Genomic DNA, 18,807 nt, shown 5'->3' with positions numbered 1-18,807 from the left:
CATCACATTTTGTTCTTTTTTCTCAGCTTGATTTAGATAGCAAGAGAGCTTAGAGGATTACAGACACATCAGGACAAAAGACTTAGACAGGTAACAAACATTTGATCTTACAGTTTCTCTACTGAGGAGTAATTCCAAGTAGATATGAAAGCTTATGGAAGATTATTCAGGTTCATCCTGAGGGGAAAGATGCTGAGTTCCAACTGTGATTCTTATTTTCAGGGACATTTGAGTCTATATTAGAGAACATTTAGAAACCCCACTCAGCCAGAGAGAGGACAGAAGTGTTTATCTGCTGCTCCTAATCTGTGTGCAATTTTATCTATATAGCCCAATATCATAAATATGCATCAGGGAGCTTTATAATCGGTAAAGCATTCAACACCTGTTCTGTTCTGTTCTTTTCGACCCTTGCTCCCCAAACCAAACCCTCTAACAGAGCAAGGCTGTAATTTATTTGATTTCACAAAGTAGCTTATGTTGTTTGTATGTTAAAAACTGCTTTAAATGTCACCAACAGAAATGATGTCATTGAGTGGTTTGTTTCCTTTAAATTTCATGCTGTATGTGTATGCATACACTGTGCAAACCTCTAGGCCAAACTAATCAAATTGTGCTGCTCGAAGGAGAAAAAGTTGAATTTGAGCTAGTGAATCCGTAAAGTCAAAGGAAACCTTTTATCGTCTTGAAGGACCTTTTTCTTTCAAAAACACAGATTGCTATATTTCTGTTGTACATCTTTTGGGTAGTGACAAGGAAACCAATGCTGACCTTCAATTAGACTCTAGAATGACAATCCCAGAGAGGAATAAGAAAGTGAGGGGAAAAAAAAGAAAAACGGAAAATCAATAGCTCATTTTCTGCTTTTTGTATAGGGATTCTGATGTTTGCTGAGATAAAGGTCGACAAGCCTAAAGGAGATCCCTTGCACCATCTCAACTTCAACACCCATGAAATTGCTATTGTGTCCATGGCATTTTTAAAGTCTGGAATCAGATAAGTCCCCATAGACCCTTTGACATGTCTTATGGAAAGAAGTCAGATCTGTGCATATTTGTGCGCATTGTGTTAAATCTACAGAAAAAAAAGCTAAATCTTCCTTAATTTTCTTTAAATTAATATTTTAGACAAATGAGCATTAATCCAGAGGCTAGTCTACGAATCAAAGATGTGTAGTGTATACTGCTTATGACAAAAAGGATCAAACATAACTTTTAACCATGACAGTAGATTAGAAGATAATGTGCTAACAAGATCCAATAACGGTAACGCATATGAATCGCAACAAAAACAATAAATTACGGATGGATTCAGAGAAAAGCACTTGGACAGCTGGTAAGGTGTGTCTAAGCATTATATCAAACATTAGATGCAAGGTACTTCAAGCGAAGCATCAAAAACATGAAAACAGCTTGGATGGGAGGACCAACCAGATGTTTAATTCTGATATTATAAATTACAATTGATGATAGAATGTCGGTGAAGCAAAGCTACAGACGAAAGTAGAGCAATTTGCAACTTGACTGAAGAGGCAGTTAACGATTATGAATACACACAAATCTAACTGTGGTCAGGAGAGAACAGCTAAAGGTGGATAGGAATAAATGCTTCAGATCTCCAAGGAAGGAAACAATAACACAATAAACACATTGGTAAAAAATGATGAAATTATTTTTAATAATATACATTTAATACAATTTTACCAATTACACAAATTACTTTGAAACCATTCATCAGAGGAAACGACTCAAAGTAAAATGGATAATTATGTCAAAATGGATTCATGCTTTCTATTTTAGCAGAGCTGTCTGTCCCTTAGATGCTGCCCGTTGTCTGTTCTCACAATAATTTCTAGGTTCTGAAGATGGTGTGATTATGTCCACAGGAGACCTCCACATCCATCCTCACTTCTATCATTCGTCTAATTTAAAAAGTGAAGAGTGTCAAGTTCAAAGCCTCTGGTAATTATGATGTCTTTTCGCAGCAGGAGGGATGTGTTGAGATGGATCAGAAACCTCCAAATCAACCTGTGTCAGGGCTTCTTTAGAACGGAAAAAAGGACAGTACTTTCACACAAGATATGACACAAGAGCCTATAAACATTCAACTGACAGACAAAAACTTCATCGTGACATTTTCATTTATAGCTGTCTGTGTGCTGCGGGAAAACTGTCCATTCCTCAATTGATAGCATCATCATCCCTGTATCATAAACTTCAGTATATTGATAGAGAATGAGGAGCAGTGTGTAGATGGCAAAGAGCTCAAATGATCAGCCAACCCAGCCTATATAAATAAACATCAAATAAATAACATCATAAACTGCTCTGCTAGCTGGGCTGGGTAATAAAAATTAGATACTGTTTGTTGCCTTAACGTTGTAGCATGCAGAATTAAACATCATGCCATCAATCACAAACCAAGAGAGCACATACTGAATAATGCTGTGTACTGAATTTTAAATTCCTTATTTTGTTTTGTTTTTTAAGGCAATCATTTTGTAAAAATGTTTTTCTTGCGTGCATTTTTATAAACAATTAGATGTTTGCAGATCTAATGTATTTAAAAGATTACAATTATTGGTTGTTAATGAAATGTATAATAGCCACTGCTTTAATATGCCCTCATTGACTGAAATTAATATGACTTTGCGCTTAGAGCTATATGTGTAGATTGCTCTTTTGAAGGTTAAGTATTTTATATTGTTTTCATTTCAACAACTCCCATCAAAACACTGAAACATATCTTAAAAAATATCTGTTGGATCCAAGTGATAACGGCAGCAGGATGTGTGTCTGTTAGAAAAATCTCCCTCGTCACCGGCTTGAGTTTCAAAACAGGATACATGTGTTTACTATCCTTGCAAGAATGGAAAAAGTCATAAAATACAGGGATTCTTTTTATAGGTCAAGCTGGTTGGAATAATTTAAAAGATCTTCAGCCTTATCTATTATAAAAAAAAGAGTCTAAAAAATATTGTTCTATGTACTTTTAATTTATACATGTTCTAGTTTTGAGGTCTTATGAATAACTGTCAGGTTCTCCAATGACAGTCAGTCATTTGTTTGTCTGTCAATAAGTTGTGGTTACAAGCCATGGGTAGTGTGCCAAATTCCTTGCTTTTAAATCTATTACAAAATAAATTCAGCTTCAAACTGTAAAGCTAAAGACCTATTAAGTGATTTGCATAAACTATGCATCCCACCCTAAATAATCTAAGAAATGACACCAACGTTGTATTTAAATAATGGATAAGTAATAATGCAAGGTAATGCAGCAGGTGTAATGTCTAAGTACCTGTAGCTGTAGTGCCACCTGTTGTATGGGATTATTTGTGACATTGATGGCATAAGGACTGGAACCAGATAACAGATGCTTTCATCTAACCAGTCTGCTGGGCTACTAATGAATCACAAAGCCCTTGAATGTTAAGTGGCATTTGGGAAGATGCAGGGAATGCTTGTTTATTTTTTAAAGTCAGAATGGTTTTCCCAGTGCACCTGCACTATGACAGATAGACGCCTCTCTTCCCATTAATCATATGGGCAGCTTGTCAAGAGTGTGGTGAGGGATTCTCTGAGCTTATGGTTCGAAATAAGGTTAAACTAAAGGCTTTATTTATAGTGGATGGTCATTTTTTACCATAGTGTACGATTTATTTTTAAGAGCAACCCTTTCAGGTTGATTTCCTGTCCATAATGATGTCTACCTATCAGAGCGAGTGACTGGTGGGGATGCTAGAGATCTTTTATCTGAATAAGCAGCATCCTTTTGGCCCCTACAATTGACTTGCACACATCAGCTGTTGTCTGCCGTGATCAATTACCTCAGATGAAAGTGACAAGGCTTTACAGTGCAGCATTTCCTGCAAGGGCCTCAGCCCAAGGAGTGATGGGATGTCTCTGTCAGCAAATCTATCTCTAGAAAATCAGGCCTCTCAGCTGTGACACATGCTCAAACAGCAACAGAGATGTGACTACGGTATGGAAGAGAGGTGTCAGTTATTGAATGACCCCCTCATATATTGGTGGAAAAGAATGAGGTGTCAGAACAAAAGTGGTAATAGACTGGAATACATTAGATGATGTGGAGTGTCCGTCGGACTGGAACCAATTCAGCCCCTTTCTTTAAAGCTCAGCTGCTGGAGAATCAGTAGTGTAAAGCGGACCCATGTGGGGTTTAGGGGATTATGTGAGGGTGGGGATATAGAAATGAAAAACTGAATGTAAACAAATCCGTGAATGTTTAAAACTACATATGATTTCATTTTTATTTTTGTGTCAAATGGGAAATACTTTCACATTTTTTATCGAACACTACATTTAAAGCGGTTATATATATAATACATATAACATCCAGGAATTGATGAAAGAAAAGAAACTTTTTGACATATTTAATTCAATTAAATACTGTCCAAATGTTTACAGGTGTGTGTATTCACCTTTCCAACTTAAAAAAAGAAGGTATTTCTTTTGAGTACAATGTGTCGGTAATTTGCAACAATTGATAAGCTTGACACTTCAAAGGGCACGTGGTAAATGGGAAATAAGGCTTTCATCCATTCCCTAAGCCTTTCAAAAGAAGAAAAAAATTCACCGGTTTACTATCTTACCCATTTGCATGTTGACGCCACACTTAAGCTTCACTGCATCATCATTATGGAAACATAATGCCTCTTGTGACTCTTATTTGTCTGACATTCGAAAATATTTCAAAGTTCATATATGCTCCTCCCCATCACACACACACACACACACACACACACACACACACACACACACACACACACACACACACACACACACACACACACACACACACACACACACACACACACACACACACACACACACTCTTCCACTCCCTTCTCTCTAGTCTAGTAAATCTCATAGCATCGGCTGTGAAAGCTGCTGGGATCTGCTATTTTGTTCTCTTTGGGATTGCTGCCTCTTCCCACTTGATCCAAACAGTCAGCTTAGGGAGCTTGTGGCGCACAGGCGTACAAGTTGCCAAGGAGCTGTCACAGAGATGTCCGCACAAAGGATTTCTGCTGCAGACAAGTGGAGTTTGATATACAGAACAGCGCTTTCCCTTGGTATTTGAATGTACATAGCGGTGGGGGGGATCCAAATGCAGCCCCAGGAAACATTGGATTTTATGCTTTAAACCCAGTTTGGTAACAAAATGAAAGCTTGATAAAATAAATGGGTGTCGATTAGGTACAAATGCAGGTTGCCAAAGCTCACGACAGGATGTATTTAACAGAAGAAAAAAAGTTGATTACTGATGCCATGCAAATTATTATTATTATTATTATTATTATTATTATTATTATTATTATTATTATTATTATTATTATTATTATTATTATTATTATTATTTGTATCTGGAACTGCAACCAACTCTGAACTTTTTTATATGAAAAATTAGCCTTCCTTTTTCGTGATTATTTGGAATAACAAAGCCCTGATGATTGTTGTTTATGTTGTTTCTGTCAGTATGCCCTGATGATTACTGGCACAGTAGTGCCATTTACTTTGGACAGGCTTGGTTCAACTGTTGAAAAACTCCAGAGTGAATCTTCAGCTGCTGTCCATCTAATGGCATCAGAGGCTAGAGCAAGCCCCCGACCAGAGACAGCACTCAATCAGTCTGAGCCTTCAAACTGACCTTGCTCTGCAATCATCTAGCTACAGGGGATTAGGCAATCACTCAATCCACCTGGAAAGGACTGTTTGTTCACATCCCACAGCCTCCATCATATCGCAGATATACGTCAACGTTTTTTTTTTTACTTCTAAACCCCGGGATTCATTAATATTGCTCTGATGAGGGTGCAACCCCAATGATTCGTACAAATACATAACAGCGCCAATTGTTCATTTCACCCTTTCGTTTTAAGATAGAGGCCTTTGTATGCACTTAAAAAATCGGACATTGTTGCTTGATTATATCTATTATACAATCAGGATAATGAGGAACTTCACAAGCGACATTCAGCCTTGCCTGCTTTTGGGAATTACACGTCCAGAATATTAAGTTCGCTCATTATTCCACATTTCTTTTTTTCAGAGTTTCTCATAATTGTTTGTCTTTGTAATAGCTGCAGCATTTGGAAACAGTCCTATGTTTTGACACTTATTCCCATCAGAGAGAGGGTGTCATGGAAATGCCCCCCTCCCCTCCTTCCCCAAGCAGCATCACCAGGTTGCATTGTGACAATTATTCCCATTTCTCCTCCTGCTGGCTTTCATACTTTACAGATTGCTCTTTAATTGCGAATGAGACGATCAAAGACAAATCTCGACAGAATATTAACAATAATATTGTTCTGTATTATTATTTTCTTTATGTATTAAACCTGTCAATTTGACCCTATTTCACAAAACCAACTCAGAAAGTGGGAACTTGATACACAATGATATAAAAAGTCAAACATAATGATTCCCCCTTGTTATTAAAAGTGAAACAAATTCCTGATAACTTTGTATCAAAGTAGCCATTCGTCTTTTAGTGAAAGCACTTTGAGTAATCAGAATTGAATGAAAATTGTGGCTTTTAATTCAGTCCTTTCATTAAAGTGTTGCTCACTTGCTACAGCGTTGGGCGAGGCGTTGCTCAATAGCTGAATGGAAGCAAACCAGGGCTAAGCACATAGCGACGCAAAAGGAGCATCTACACCAACACACATGATTTAACTCTTTGGCATGTGCATGAGGCATACAGTATATTAAATAGTTTAAGTAAATAGTCTGAATTTACCGTAATTTCCGGCCGCTACTTTTTTCACACGCTTTGAACCCTGCGGCCTAAACAATGATGCGGCTAATCTATAGATTCTTACGAGCTAACCGCCACCAGGGGGCGCTCTAGCAGGAAGTGCAAAAGCAAGACAGATAGGTGGAAGAGACAATACGCAGAGGAAGATGCTACCATAGTTTGATTGTTTTTTTTGATTGAGCAGTGTGAAAATATCCACCATCACCAACGAGTTTCGAAAGGCTGGACTGCTGAAGAGGACAGCACAAGTGCACCAAGAGACGACAGTGACATTGAGAGCGACAACGAAAGAGAGACTGAGAAAGTGATGAAGCCATTCTGGTTGGTGCGGCTTATATTCAGGTGCGCTCAATAGGTCTGGAAATTACAGTATGCACCTCAATGATGGCCTTAAAAATCAAAACCATTGTATAACAACTAAGTGTCCTTGAGGAGATAAAGTGAACTTTCAGTTCCATTCACAACACTCAATGACAAATGTCAGTACATGGTATCCGTGTTGCATATTCATTAAAAATCCTGATGCCAGCTGTTGGAAAGGAGCACCTAGAGCAGCTGCAAGGCCTAGCCATTGCATAAATGCTAATACATTTTGTACTCAAGTCTTTATGTGTATAGCATTTAGAAAATGTATCGACACGTCTGTCCTCATCTATGGTACAATTTCTGCTTCAAACCTGCTGCCCTAAATCAGTGACATCTGACCAAGCCGGGGAAGGAAAATGATTACTGCATGAAGTGAGGAAGCCAGCTTAGGAGTGACTTTTTAACTCAAGACACCAAACATCGACTCCGCTCATCCCTTGACTCACTGCTAAATGTCAATGTGTTACTACAAATGAGAAGGATTTGCTGGCGGTCATTTTCAATCACGATGCAGCATCTCTCTCATCATCTCTAGTGTTCTCTATTATAAAGCCTTGTTTCAGTAGCAGAAAAAGCCCTATCGCATTCTTGCTATTCTTTCCAGCATCAAATTACGGGCCACATTAGGGTAATTTTCTCCCAGCGCTGCATTGGTATTCTGTAAATGACATGCGACGGGGATGTCAGTCATTAATCATGTCCCAATGAGGGCTGTCAGAGCATTGTCAAGCTTGTCAAATGTCTGCTCTCTAAACTCCCTCCAGTTATCAAATCCAGATCTCTGACCCACCTGCAAAGCCTGACAGAGCTGGAGGTGACCTCTTTCAAGGGAAAAGAGTAGTGGGAGGATATGTGTTTGAGAGTGTGTGTGTGTGTGTGTGTGTGTGTGTGTGTGTGTGTGTGTGTGTGTGTGTGTGTGTGTGTGTGTGTGTGTGTGTGTGTGTGTGTGTGTGTGTGTGTGTGTGTGTGTGTGTGTGTTATCCGTTGCCCTGTCCTTTTCTTCCTGCCCTTTCCACATGTCACTCTCTCTTTGTGTGTGTGTGTGTGTGTGTGTGTGTGTGTGTGTGTGTGTGTGTGTGTGTGTGTGTGTGTGTGCGTGCATGCGTGTGTGTGTGTGTGTCTGCATGTGTGTGTGTTTATTGTGTTGTCTGAGATCTTAATTAGCTAATCGCTGTGTTTTTTGCTTTTGTTTCCAGGGTATTTGCAGCATATACAAACACAATAGTGTACAGAGTTCTGACAGAGGCTGGTGGTTGTTTGTGAATAAAAAGAAATACCCAATGACAAAAGAGTTTTAAATAATTCTAATTCAGCTGTGGCAATGCAGGAAAACAACACAAAAACACTCTTGGTTTTCTAGAGCCTGCTGACACTAAATCTATGGCAGAAGCACCACATGTGAAACAATAGAATGTTTGCACTATTTGAATTGGCTTTGTGTCACCTCGTCTTTTCGGTCACTCCAAATAACACCTTGATGTCCATTATCTGCACACATAATTGCTATATTGATTTTCCCTGTTGCTTCTTTCTTTTCATCCCACCATGCTTTTGCTTGCCTTTGTTCAATAGATGTTCTTGAAGGTAAAGGTTGATTGGCTATAATAATACTATTTTAGAAAGGGATTAAAGAACCATACCAATGTTTCCCCAGTTACAAAAAAACCCACATATTTTCCGATGTTGCTGCCTGCTTAGGGAATCTCTGGTAGAACACAGACCAGATATACGGAAGGATAGTACAAAGTCAACATACAATGTGGTGAGTATATTATCACATTCATTATCCTTTTAGCAATCTAGCAACAATATAACAACAAATAAAATCCTCTAACCATGGAAATTGATTATATATTCAAACCACAAACACAACACACCCTGCATCAACACTTGTTTTGTTTGATCTTCCGAATTTCAAAGAGGAGGGAGAGGCGTCCTACCATCGGTGGGACTCTGACAATAAACTCCATGGAGGAAGAGCTTCAGGGACTTGCTGCCTTAACGGCAGGAAAGCTGCGTGTGTGCTGAACGTGAACAGACTTGTCAGGCACAGTGGCTGCCCTGTGATACTGTCTCTAGATTCGCACAAAGAACTCGCAGTAAAAGCATTTTTTCTGATGTACTTCCTTACTGCGAAAGGGGCATGGTATGAACTAAGTTTATCTTTATTACCATCAGGCAACCCAACAGTGTACATGTTTTATCCTGGACCTTTGTCTGCTGAGGCTCGATATATACTGTTTACATATTTGTTTTTTGCTATGCTTATCGCATGGCTCTATGGCTGGCAATAATGAAAACAGAATGAATTGGGAGTTGTTTGCTTATCTTTCATTCCTAATCTTTTTGATTTTGAAGTAAGATATCTTAATACCTACTGATGAGCCGCCTTAAAATGTGCTAAATATACAGTTTTCAAGATCCCACAAGCTTGGGTTGTACCAATTGTACCAATGTTATCCTATCAAATACATACAAAAATAAATGACACTCATATCACACGTCATCTGTACTTTGTGTTTGATGGTAATAAGCAAGTATGTAAATAATAGAATGTTTATAAATTTGAATATTTAATGTTGAGAACATGTGATAGATCAGCATGTTAACAGTCTCACTTTAAGCAGGTAAGCCTTCTGATGTTGGTATTTAGTTCAAAGCACTGCTGTCACTAAGAACAGTCTTACAGAACTGCGTGTTAATTCCCTGTCTACACTGAAACACTGATAAAATATTTTCTCAATGTCTTTTAAGGTATTTTTTCTTAGTCTGGTATCTCACTCTTAGCAGGACAAGTCCTCTGGCAAGTGTAACTTACATTATTTAAAGAATTACAGGGAAAAGGACTGCACTGTACTGCAGACACTTTGATCACTGGGAACGGCAATGCAGATTATAAGTAACTTTAGCATTAATACTGTCACAAAAAGAAAAACATACACATCTTGCCGTTTACAGGAATGTCTTTGAAATACATAAACATGATTGACCTTGGCCTTTAGTACTTTTGCAAATCTTCTCACATCAGAAGTGTACAATACACATTTGAAGATATACAGCTGGAGATACTTTATTTTGCCATATGTTCTACAGTCTCCAATCAGTAATTGCTCTCTAATGGCAGGGGAAGATTTTCTGGCCTGGCTTCAGTTCTCTAATGTCCAAGAGGACAAGGTCAATGTTAATTACTACCAATTACCCCAAATTTTGACTAATCATTTAGGTCCTTTATGATGGCAGTGAAGAGCACTTTCTCTGACCCTTTTTCGACCTCCCATAAATACTCAACTGAGATCATACTGAATGAGGCTATTCAGAGGGCCAGGCCATATGGTTAACATCATTGTCATGGTGCTCAGTCCACTGTGTGACTACTTATGACTTCATAACAGAGACAGTGGCAACCTGGAAGTCGTCAGTCAAAAAATCAGTTTGTATTTTTTGTTCCTTAAGCCTTACAGTCTGCAGCACTGATTTAAAAACAAATCAACTATATTTCTCACCGAGTTCATCTCTGGTTACTTGAATCCCACATGTTGGTGTAGCTTTGAGGACTAGTTTCACCACTGTTTATGTATGTGTGTCAAATGGAGATGTGGAGAAATCTTGTGCAAGGTCTCCGGAGTAATTTCTGCAGAGTGTCCCTAAAGGTAGAGCAGAGATGGGAGGAAAACATTTAAGGACCTCTGCCCTCTCCGTGCAGAATACCCACAGAAACATTTAAAGCAGGCGGGAGTAGATGCTGTTAGTGGTTTTTGAAAGTCACCGCAGGAGGATGACTTTTTTTGTATTTCCCGATATCTTCATCTCATTTATTTAACAATATTTCTTTAACATTTCATCTTTTGTTGTTTTAATGTACAATGTTTTTTCCTTGAAAGTATTTTCAGTGATTTTTTTTGCATTCTGTTAAACCATCATAGATTCACCAGTACACTTGGAAAAGTTAAGTCCACCATGAAAAGTATTAACACAGCAGGATAATATTACTGCTTAAGCCACCCTGGAACAAAGCTAGCTTCTCTCTCCAAAATATTTTACATAAATGAGTCTATTTTCTGGTTGGTAATGTTACTCTTTTTGTTCAGAAAACGTTCATTTGTCGTTCAGGGCTTATCAAAACCCTCTAAATTTATCTAACACAGAAAAGCTACAGTTTCGTCCATCTGCTGACCTCATTTCATGGCAAAGCTACACACGTCGAACTTTTTGTGTGTGTACACTCAGCTGTCCCTTGGATGTCGTTGGCATGTCTCAGAAGCAATTTTCTCAACTATGAATAATTCACCAGATATTATTCCAAAGGTCATCTTATAGTAATTAGTACCCTGCTGTTGACTAAACAGCCTCAAGGTACCTGATGGCCAGTTTAATTACAATTTGAAATGAGTGTACTATTTGACAATCTCTATATGTTCTCCTGACACTTCAACAGATGACACCTTGAGAACTAAGTAGGCTTACAATAAGTTGGCCTGTTAGCACATGGGAATGAAGGGTGTGTGTGTGTAGGGTGAGAAAAAAAAAACAAGCACTCAGCGTGCTCACAAAGTCCTTTCTGTTTAAATATGCAGTAATTACTGGAAAAGCAGATTGGTGTAGTTGTGTATGCATATGTTTTGACATTGTGGACATCTTCTGCACTGCCACTGTCTCATTATTAGCCAATTACCATGGAAAAGCAATGGGGCAGGTCACAGCCGGCTCTCTTAAGGAGATTGGGGACTGAACATATGCTGAAGATGAGGCAAGATGACACAGTCCAGCAAGCCTTTGGCACATTACGAGATACAGGACATGTCTCTTTGTGTCGTACAAGTTATGAGTCAGTGCCAAAAGATCCTGTCATATCCTGTTGTTGTGAACATCAACCCCTGCACCATACTGTATGCTTGAAGTTTCCCCTCTGAGGGCTTCTATTCATAAGAGCACAGAGGATAAAGCATTAAGGTAGAAGGGCCTCAGGTAGGACTCATTGCCCAGGGGGATTGTCGAAACTGTTGCAGAGTTGCCTTTGAGGCAACAAAGCTCATGGATGGATGGATGGACACAAGGAGTGATGCAGGGGTGGGTTACATGGATGGATGGATGAATGAATAGATACACTGTACGGTTCTAAAACAAGCAATGGCCAAGGAAAGGAAAAATTAAACAACTAAAATGCAATGCGAAAAGGTTTCTGTACCTTTACGGGACGTGAGGTCACATAACCACAGGCAAAAGTCGCTGTGAGATGAAAATGCACAGTGAGTCTACAATGAATCAAAGTTGACATTCAGGAGAGTCATGACACATAAATGAAAATATTATTCTTCTCTTTACTCCTAGCTTAAATTTGCATTAAGTTCTTGGCCTTAGAACCAAAATGCTAAAATTAAGGTTTATTGTGTTCTATTGATTTTCCTCTGAAATGTATAGGCTACTTCCTGGAGCCTTTGGCCCACTCTGGTATGATAATGGCTGAATGGTATAATGGGGAAAGGAGCGACCTTGTGACGGGAAGCTCATTGATTTGTACCAAATCAAAATGTGGGAATTGATCGATGAGTGCTTATGCCCTTCCTAAACAGATTTCATCAAAGTGCCCTTTAGACGATCATCTATTTTTATATATTTTTTTAGTATTTTTTTTAATGTACATCCAATAAAATACATCTATATCCACATATGATACAAATATATGTACATTTTACAATGGTTTTGGTTGTTATACTGTACACAAAAAAACAACGAAGCGTATTTAAAATAAAGGGCCTTTTATATTTATCGCTTTTTTTCAAATCTCTGTATGCTATACAGTACCAAACAACAGACCAAGTAAGCAACCAGATGTTGAACAGTGGCCAAAAGTCTAGATATTTTATCAGGATTTGGCAGAGACCAAAAACAGAGTATTGGTCTCCTCATGGTTGGCAAGGCTTCTGTGAGGGACAGTTTTGTGCCATCACAGGTCACTCTACAATGCTAGGTAACTTGGGCCCCAGTTCGGTGGATTTGTAACTGCCAAGATTTGGATGCAACGAGAAACACAATTCATACGGCTCTTTGGAAATCTACGGGTGACTTTAAGGGAATTGCGTCCTTATTTCATATACTCTATGGTATGTTACCAGTATGGCACTATAAAGGCAACTGAGTAATAAATACAAAAGAGGTACAATGTGGCATTTCCCTTGTACTAAGGACATAGAGGCAAACATAGTGTTTTGTTTGCTGTAATTATAACATTTCGCTTTTGTCAACTAGCATGTAAAACCCTTAGCTGCTTCAAATGACATATTTTATAGCTATTAAAACTGCTCAGTGCTTTAGTGGAGGTGTTAAAGTTACTCCTACTTGAGCCTATACTCTTCATAGTACCTGTGCTACTTACCATGATTAATAAGGGTTAACCTTCTTCTTTTTTCCCATAAATATACTCATATGTCATAGGTTGAGTTATTTTCCCAGTGGTATTAATTTTCAGAAATGATGAAGGTGAAATGCCATGTCCAATTTGATGGGTCTTCTATCATTAGCTTGTAATTGCCATAATTGGAGTAGTGTGACAGTATGCCCTTATGTCACATCTATCACTGATATGACAATGCTCTCAGCAATACCTAATCAAACAACAATGTAAAGTGAAGGACAAGCGTGATCCATGCATTCTTTGAGGACTCAATATTTAATGGCTCAAGTAAAACTCAATGACAAGAAAAATCATTTCACCATATGGAAGGTCATTTTTTTCATAGGTTTAAATGGGATATTTTACAAAGGCATGACAACACAGACTGTATAGCTTTCACTAACCAATACAGATTTGCTGGCAAGCATCGAAGCCTTCTGTCAAAGCAAAACTTGAATTTACTCACCGGTGACTAATTTACAAGCATATACTTAAGTCTTATATCATATTTTGATATAGTTTTATACAAGATACATTTGTGTACATAAAATATCCTGGCAAGGTGCATGCCAGTACACACAGATGTGCACACACACACACACACACACACACACACACACACACACACACACACACACACACACACACACACACACACACACACACACACACACACACACACACACACACACACACACACACACACACACACTCTCTCTCACACATACAGGATCACCTATAAACACATTCAATCACACTCCCATCAATAGTATGCATATGTTACCATTTACATTACAAGAGAGATTGTCATCTCATCATTTCTAATGGTTTCCCCTTTTCCTTTTTATCAACATAGTGAATTCCAGTTGTTAGCCTGTAGCCTTTATTCTTTACTGTAGATGTATTTCCATTTTGTGTTCATTATAGTAGTTCATAGGGGTACTGCTATGTACAGTTTAAAATCCAGTTTACCTGACAGGATAGATAGTTGTGTGTACGTAGAGGCATAAGTGGTACGCACACTTCACAAAGTTTGAATGTTTACACCGTGTCACATTTGTTTTGTTCCATAAGATAGACAAACAGGTAGAGCAGTAAACATCAATACTGACACTGAATATAATGATGGATGCATGAACTACATAGTCAAGTGTCAAGAAACACCTTGTGGAGGTCCAAACAGTTCATGCAAAGTATGAGACAAATCGACATGGTAATCATGACACACATTTTGAATAGAAAAAGTCTGAACATAAAAAAGCAATCTTCAGTTTCAGGTATACTATCTTTTGCTTTTGGGGCAGAGGGAATCAGAAAAATAGGAAAATAACAATGAGAGCAGAATCATGCAAAGTGAAAACCTGTGATCCATTTCACTGTGTGTTTTGTGAAAGATGAACACCTTTGACACAGAGCGACATTACGTACTCTCAGGGGAGCATCATCCTAGAAAAACAAATGCACATTCATATGGTATGCTCTTTGTTTGAAAAATAAATGAATCAAGCACCAGCACTTTTGCCTCTAGAAGGTTATATGATAAAACAAAATAGGACTGCAGTAGACAGAAAAGTCATGTTTGTAATAAAAGCACAAGTACATTCATGCAGTTATTATTCTATTCCCTCTAGAAGATGTCTCTCAATTAATGTAGCGGCTTTATTAAAATACATACGAATTATGTAGGCAAGGTAAGTTAAAACAGTGTGGATTACAGATAATATTGTGCTCACTGTACACATGTGATTGGATAAATGATTTCAAACAATCACATTTTTGTGTTTTATTTTGTATACATTTCATGGATATTCTCTCCCTCTATGGTATGAGGAAGGGCACAATTTCCTGTGGGATATTTAAAAACACTCCAGCAGAAACTGACTGTCCTTGTTATTGTTAATGAATGAGAAAGTTTCTTGAAAACCTAATTGTTATTTTTTTGTTTATTTTTGTTGAAAAGATCCAACCAGGAATTAGTTTGCCCTACTTATTCGCATGATTGTAAACAGAGGCTGAAAATACTTTTTTTTGAGGCAACATTTGGTTTAATAAAAGAGTGGGTTGGATTTGCTTTTGTCAGAGTTATAAAATTCCAATTTTCAGTGACATCAGTTTTTCTGTGCTGCTTCTGATATATGTGTATTGTACATATCATTTGGAGATGCATGTCTATATCATAACAATGAAATTAGATGAAAAGGGATGGAGGAAAAGCAAGGAAAATGGATTCCCATAGTGGGACATTTTCACAGGTGTTAGTTGCTTGTTTTGAAATAAATTCATTTTCTTAATTGACTGCATGTCGTTGACACACTGTTCCTTGAAGTGATCATTTTACTGACTCTCAGATAAATCCTCTTTATAATGATAAGAGTCCTGACCCCAAATAAAAGAGAGAATAGTTGTGATAACTAAGACCAAGCAAGAACAATTTGCCCTGCGCCAATTCCCTAGAGAATGCCAGGTTGCATTATAAGTTTAGGCTTGTTCCCAATTTGCAAGATGGTACGGGAAAATGAATCGCATGAATCATATACCTGATGGTGTAGACACCTGGCTTGGATTTTACTGACAAGAAAAATGGATATCAGCGAAGTCACTTATTTCCGTAGCAATAGATTATACTGCACCCAATCTGTTACAGCGGCGAGTTAGTCTAAAGCAGTTATCATCATCAGTACAATTTACACACACAGGCAGTTAGGCAGTGTGTGCATGATGAAGTCATGGGGAGGGGCAGCCTGCAGGGAGGCCCTTTCAAATTGTGCCAAAGCTTATCTTTATGATAACTGCAAAAAATTATATTAAAATCAATAATTCAGATAGACTAGGGCGCTAAATAATTGTTGCACCCTGGACTATTATTACAATGTCAACACATAGTAAAAACTAATAAAAGAAACTTTGCAGCAAAAATGAGTTGTAGAAACACACATTGGTAATTAATAGCGAGAAAAAAAGGTGTTATTAATGATTTGGTGGGAAGATAGGACGCAATTCAAGCTGTAAATTCTCAGTGCTTGCCACCGTTTCATTGCCTCTGTACATGCAGAGCAGGTTTCTGGCTTGCCAAAAGCACCATTCCAGACCTCCTAACCACAATGAGGGTTGCTCCTGAGATCACACTTCAAAATAATTACATAGATATTTTTTATAATTGGCTCCACAGCCGTTATTATGGTATGTTTCTGAGCAGCTACATGTGAAAAATAGAACAAACAAAGGGAGGGAAACAAAAGGTACGTTTCCAAAGCATATCTGTCTGTGCCTTTGGAGACTAAGCTGCTGAGATATTGCAAGAAGTGAACATTTTCTTAATGGAGTTGGCAGAGATGGAGCAACTACCCAATGAGAAACATGTTGTGCAAGTGTGGACGTGCAGGAGTTTTTTTCAGTTTCATTTTGTGTGCTGGTCCATGGTGAAAATGTAGTATGCAAAAGATTACCGGTGTTGTCTACCATTGGCCTAGTTATGCTTTGTAGACTTTATTTTTTTTTATCCTTCTGCAGTCCCCTGACCAAAATAGACTCCTGAAACACTTTCAGGCAAGACAAAAGAAAACATTCCACCACCAAAGGAGTTTTTGTGCTGCGTGTTGTACAGAGCAATAATTCACTAGAAATTGAACAGAAACACCATCCACTCAGAGCTCATCATTAACATTTAGCCCAATTTAGCTCGCTCAACACAGAGTACTATATTTGCAAGAGTTTTTGCACAAAGAAATTGTTTTTTTTAGGACACAGTCCCACTAAGCTGGGCCCAAGCGTACATAAAGCGTACATTGCTCTTTCTTACCACTAAGCAAACATCAGCAAACAGAAAGCAAAATTATCTTTTTCTACGATGGAACTACTTTGGTATAGAACTACCTTTATTTAATATACATGGGGCTGCTTGGTTAAGACTTACATTTCTTTTCTACTGCTTTAGTTGTCAGACTGATCCCATGTGGTTTTGTCTGAACAAGATCTTCATGATCAAATCCATTCTCAGAAGTCTTCATTAGTAAAACTGAGCTGGAGCTGGTCAAAGTTATTCAGATTATGCATACCTCCACGCGTACGCATACATACTGATAAATAAAGTCACAAGCCGTCTATGGATTGAGTCAAATGTATGTCAGGTCAAGGAAGATCTGTCTGTCACTCTTACAACTGGTGCTCGTGTAAGAAAGAGCTGCTGCCCACGCCAGTGGGCGTCTGCTGCCCAGGGGAGGAGAAGCTCGCCAGTGGAATCACTTTGATTGGTTCCTCCTTCTTACTGCAGTGTCTATCCAGGGTGTTGTAGAACTGCGGCCGGTTGATCCCTTTGTCCAGTTCATCTTTTTTGGGCACAGACCTGCCCAGTGTATGGCGACCATCCATGACCCCCATGCCGATCATGTTAGCTTTGGCTCCCCGGGCGCAGCTCTGCTGGAAGCCAAAAGAGGGCATTGTACCGGTGATGGCGGTGGTGATGGGGGTAGAGGTGGGGCTGTTTAGGCCAGGACCCTGGAACTGGGCCAGGGCTGGGGGCATCCAGCAGCTGTCAGAGTGGCCCAGTATCAGACACTCCTGGGTACAGGTCTCAGAGGCCTCAGCCAAGGCTTTTTGTAGGTTCACCTCGATGGCTGCAAAACATAAAGAGAGAAAAAAGGGAAAACAACACAGTTAATCCAACAGGTCAAAAATACAGGGAGTGCAGCTAGAAACGCAAAGACTTTACAGGGGTGTTGTAGAAGCAGTGCATAAACTCATGAATCATAATGTAAATACAAGAAAGTTGTCGTCTTGTCAGTGTGACCCACACAATGTCAGCCTTTTAATGGAATGAAAGTCAGTGATAAATGTTTAATTTCATCTTGTAAGGAGAAAGACACCAACAGAGCATTTAATTTCCATCGGCATTCCCATGACTCTGTCTGTTTACCTACAATATGCAAGGAATTCCCTGTAGCTTAATTATTGTTAGAAAAAAATGTCTCACTGTTTGTGTCTCGGATTGACTTTGCTGTGTTAAATATTTAATGAACATCTTAACAACGCATTGTTTATTTTAATCACTGTCAATGAGGCACTACTATCAAACCTTCTGATCTTTCAGAATCCAAAATAAATCTGGTAAAATAAGAACGCTCAAAAATGATGATCTGGTGGAAAAAAATGTATTATCCCAGGATCCTTTTAGCCAATTCAGGTGCAATCAATATACATGGTTAATTGTGGAATTGCAGATATGAAATGCAAGGAAAATCTGGGTATGTGAAAGAGGAGGCGACTGGGCAAGG

General features: G+C 38.6%; 1 protein-coding gene across 1 annotated transcript in view; it reads right to left on the bottom strand.

Moving 5' to 3' along the window:
* Positions 1 to 13,794: 13,794 nt before the first annotated feature.
* Positions 13,795 to 18,807, bottom strand: part of pcdh11 (protocadherin 11) — a 130,749-nt gene continuing 125,736 nt past the window's right edge. The window contains 1 exon segment of the mRNA XM_063877297.1: positions 13,795 to 18,150. Coding sequence (XP_063733367.1) covers positions 17,690 to 18,150 — 461 coding nt within the window. The 3' untranslated portion in view covers positions 13,795 to 17,689.

This window comes from Eleginops maclovinus, chromosome 23, assembly GCF_036324505.1.
Source record: "Eleginops maclovinus isolate JMC-PN-2008 ecotype Puerto Natales chromosome 23, JC_Emac_rtc_rv5, whole genome shotgun sequence".
In the NCBI taxonomy this organism is placed as follows: domain Eukaryota; kingdom Metazoa; phylum Chordata; class Actinopteri; order Perciformes; family Eleginopidae; genus Eleginops; species Eleginops maclovinus.
The sequence above is the reverse complement of the archived record's forward strand: the minus strand, read 5'-3'. Positions and strand labels throughout refer to the sequence as shown.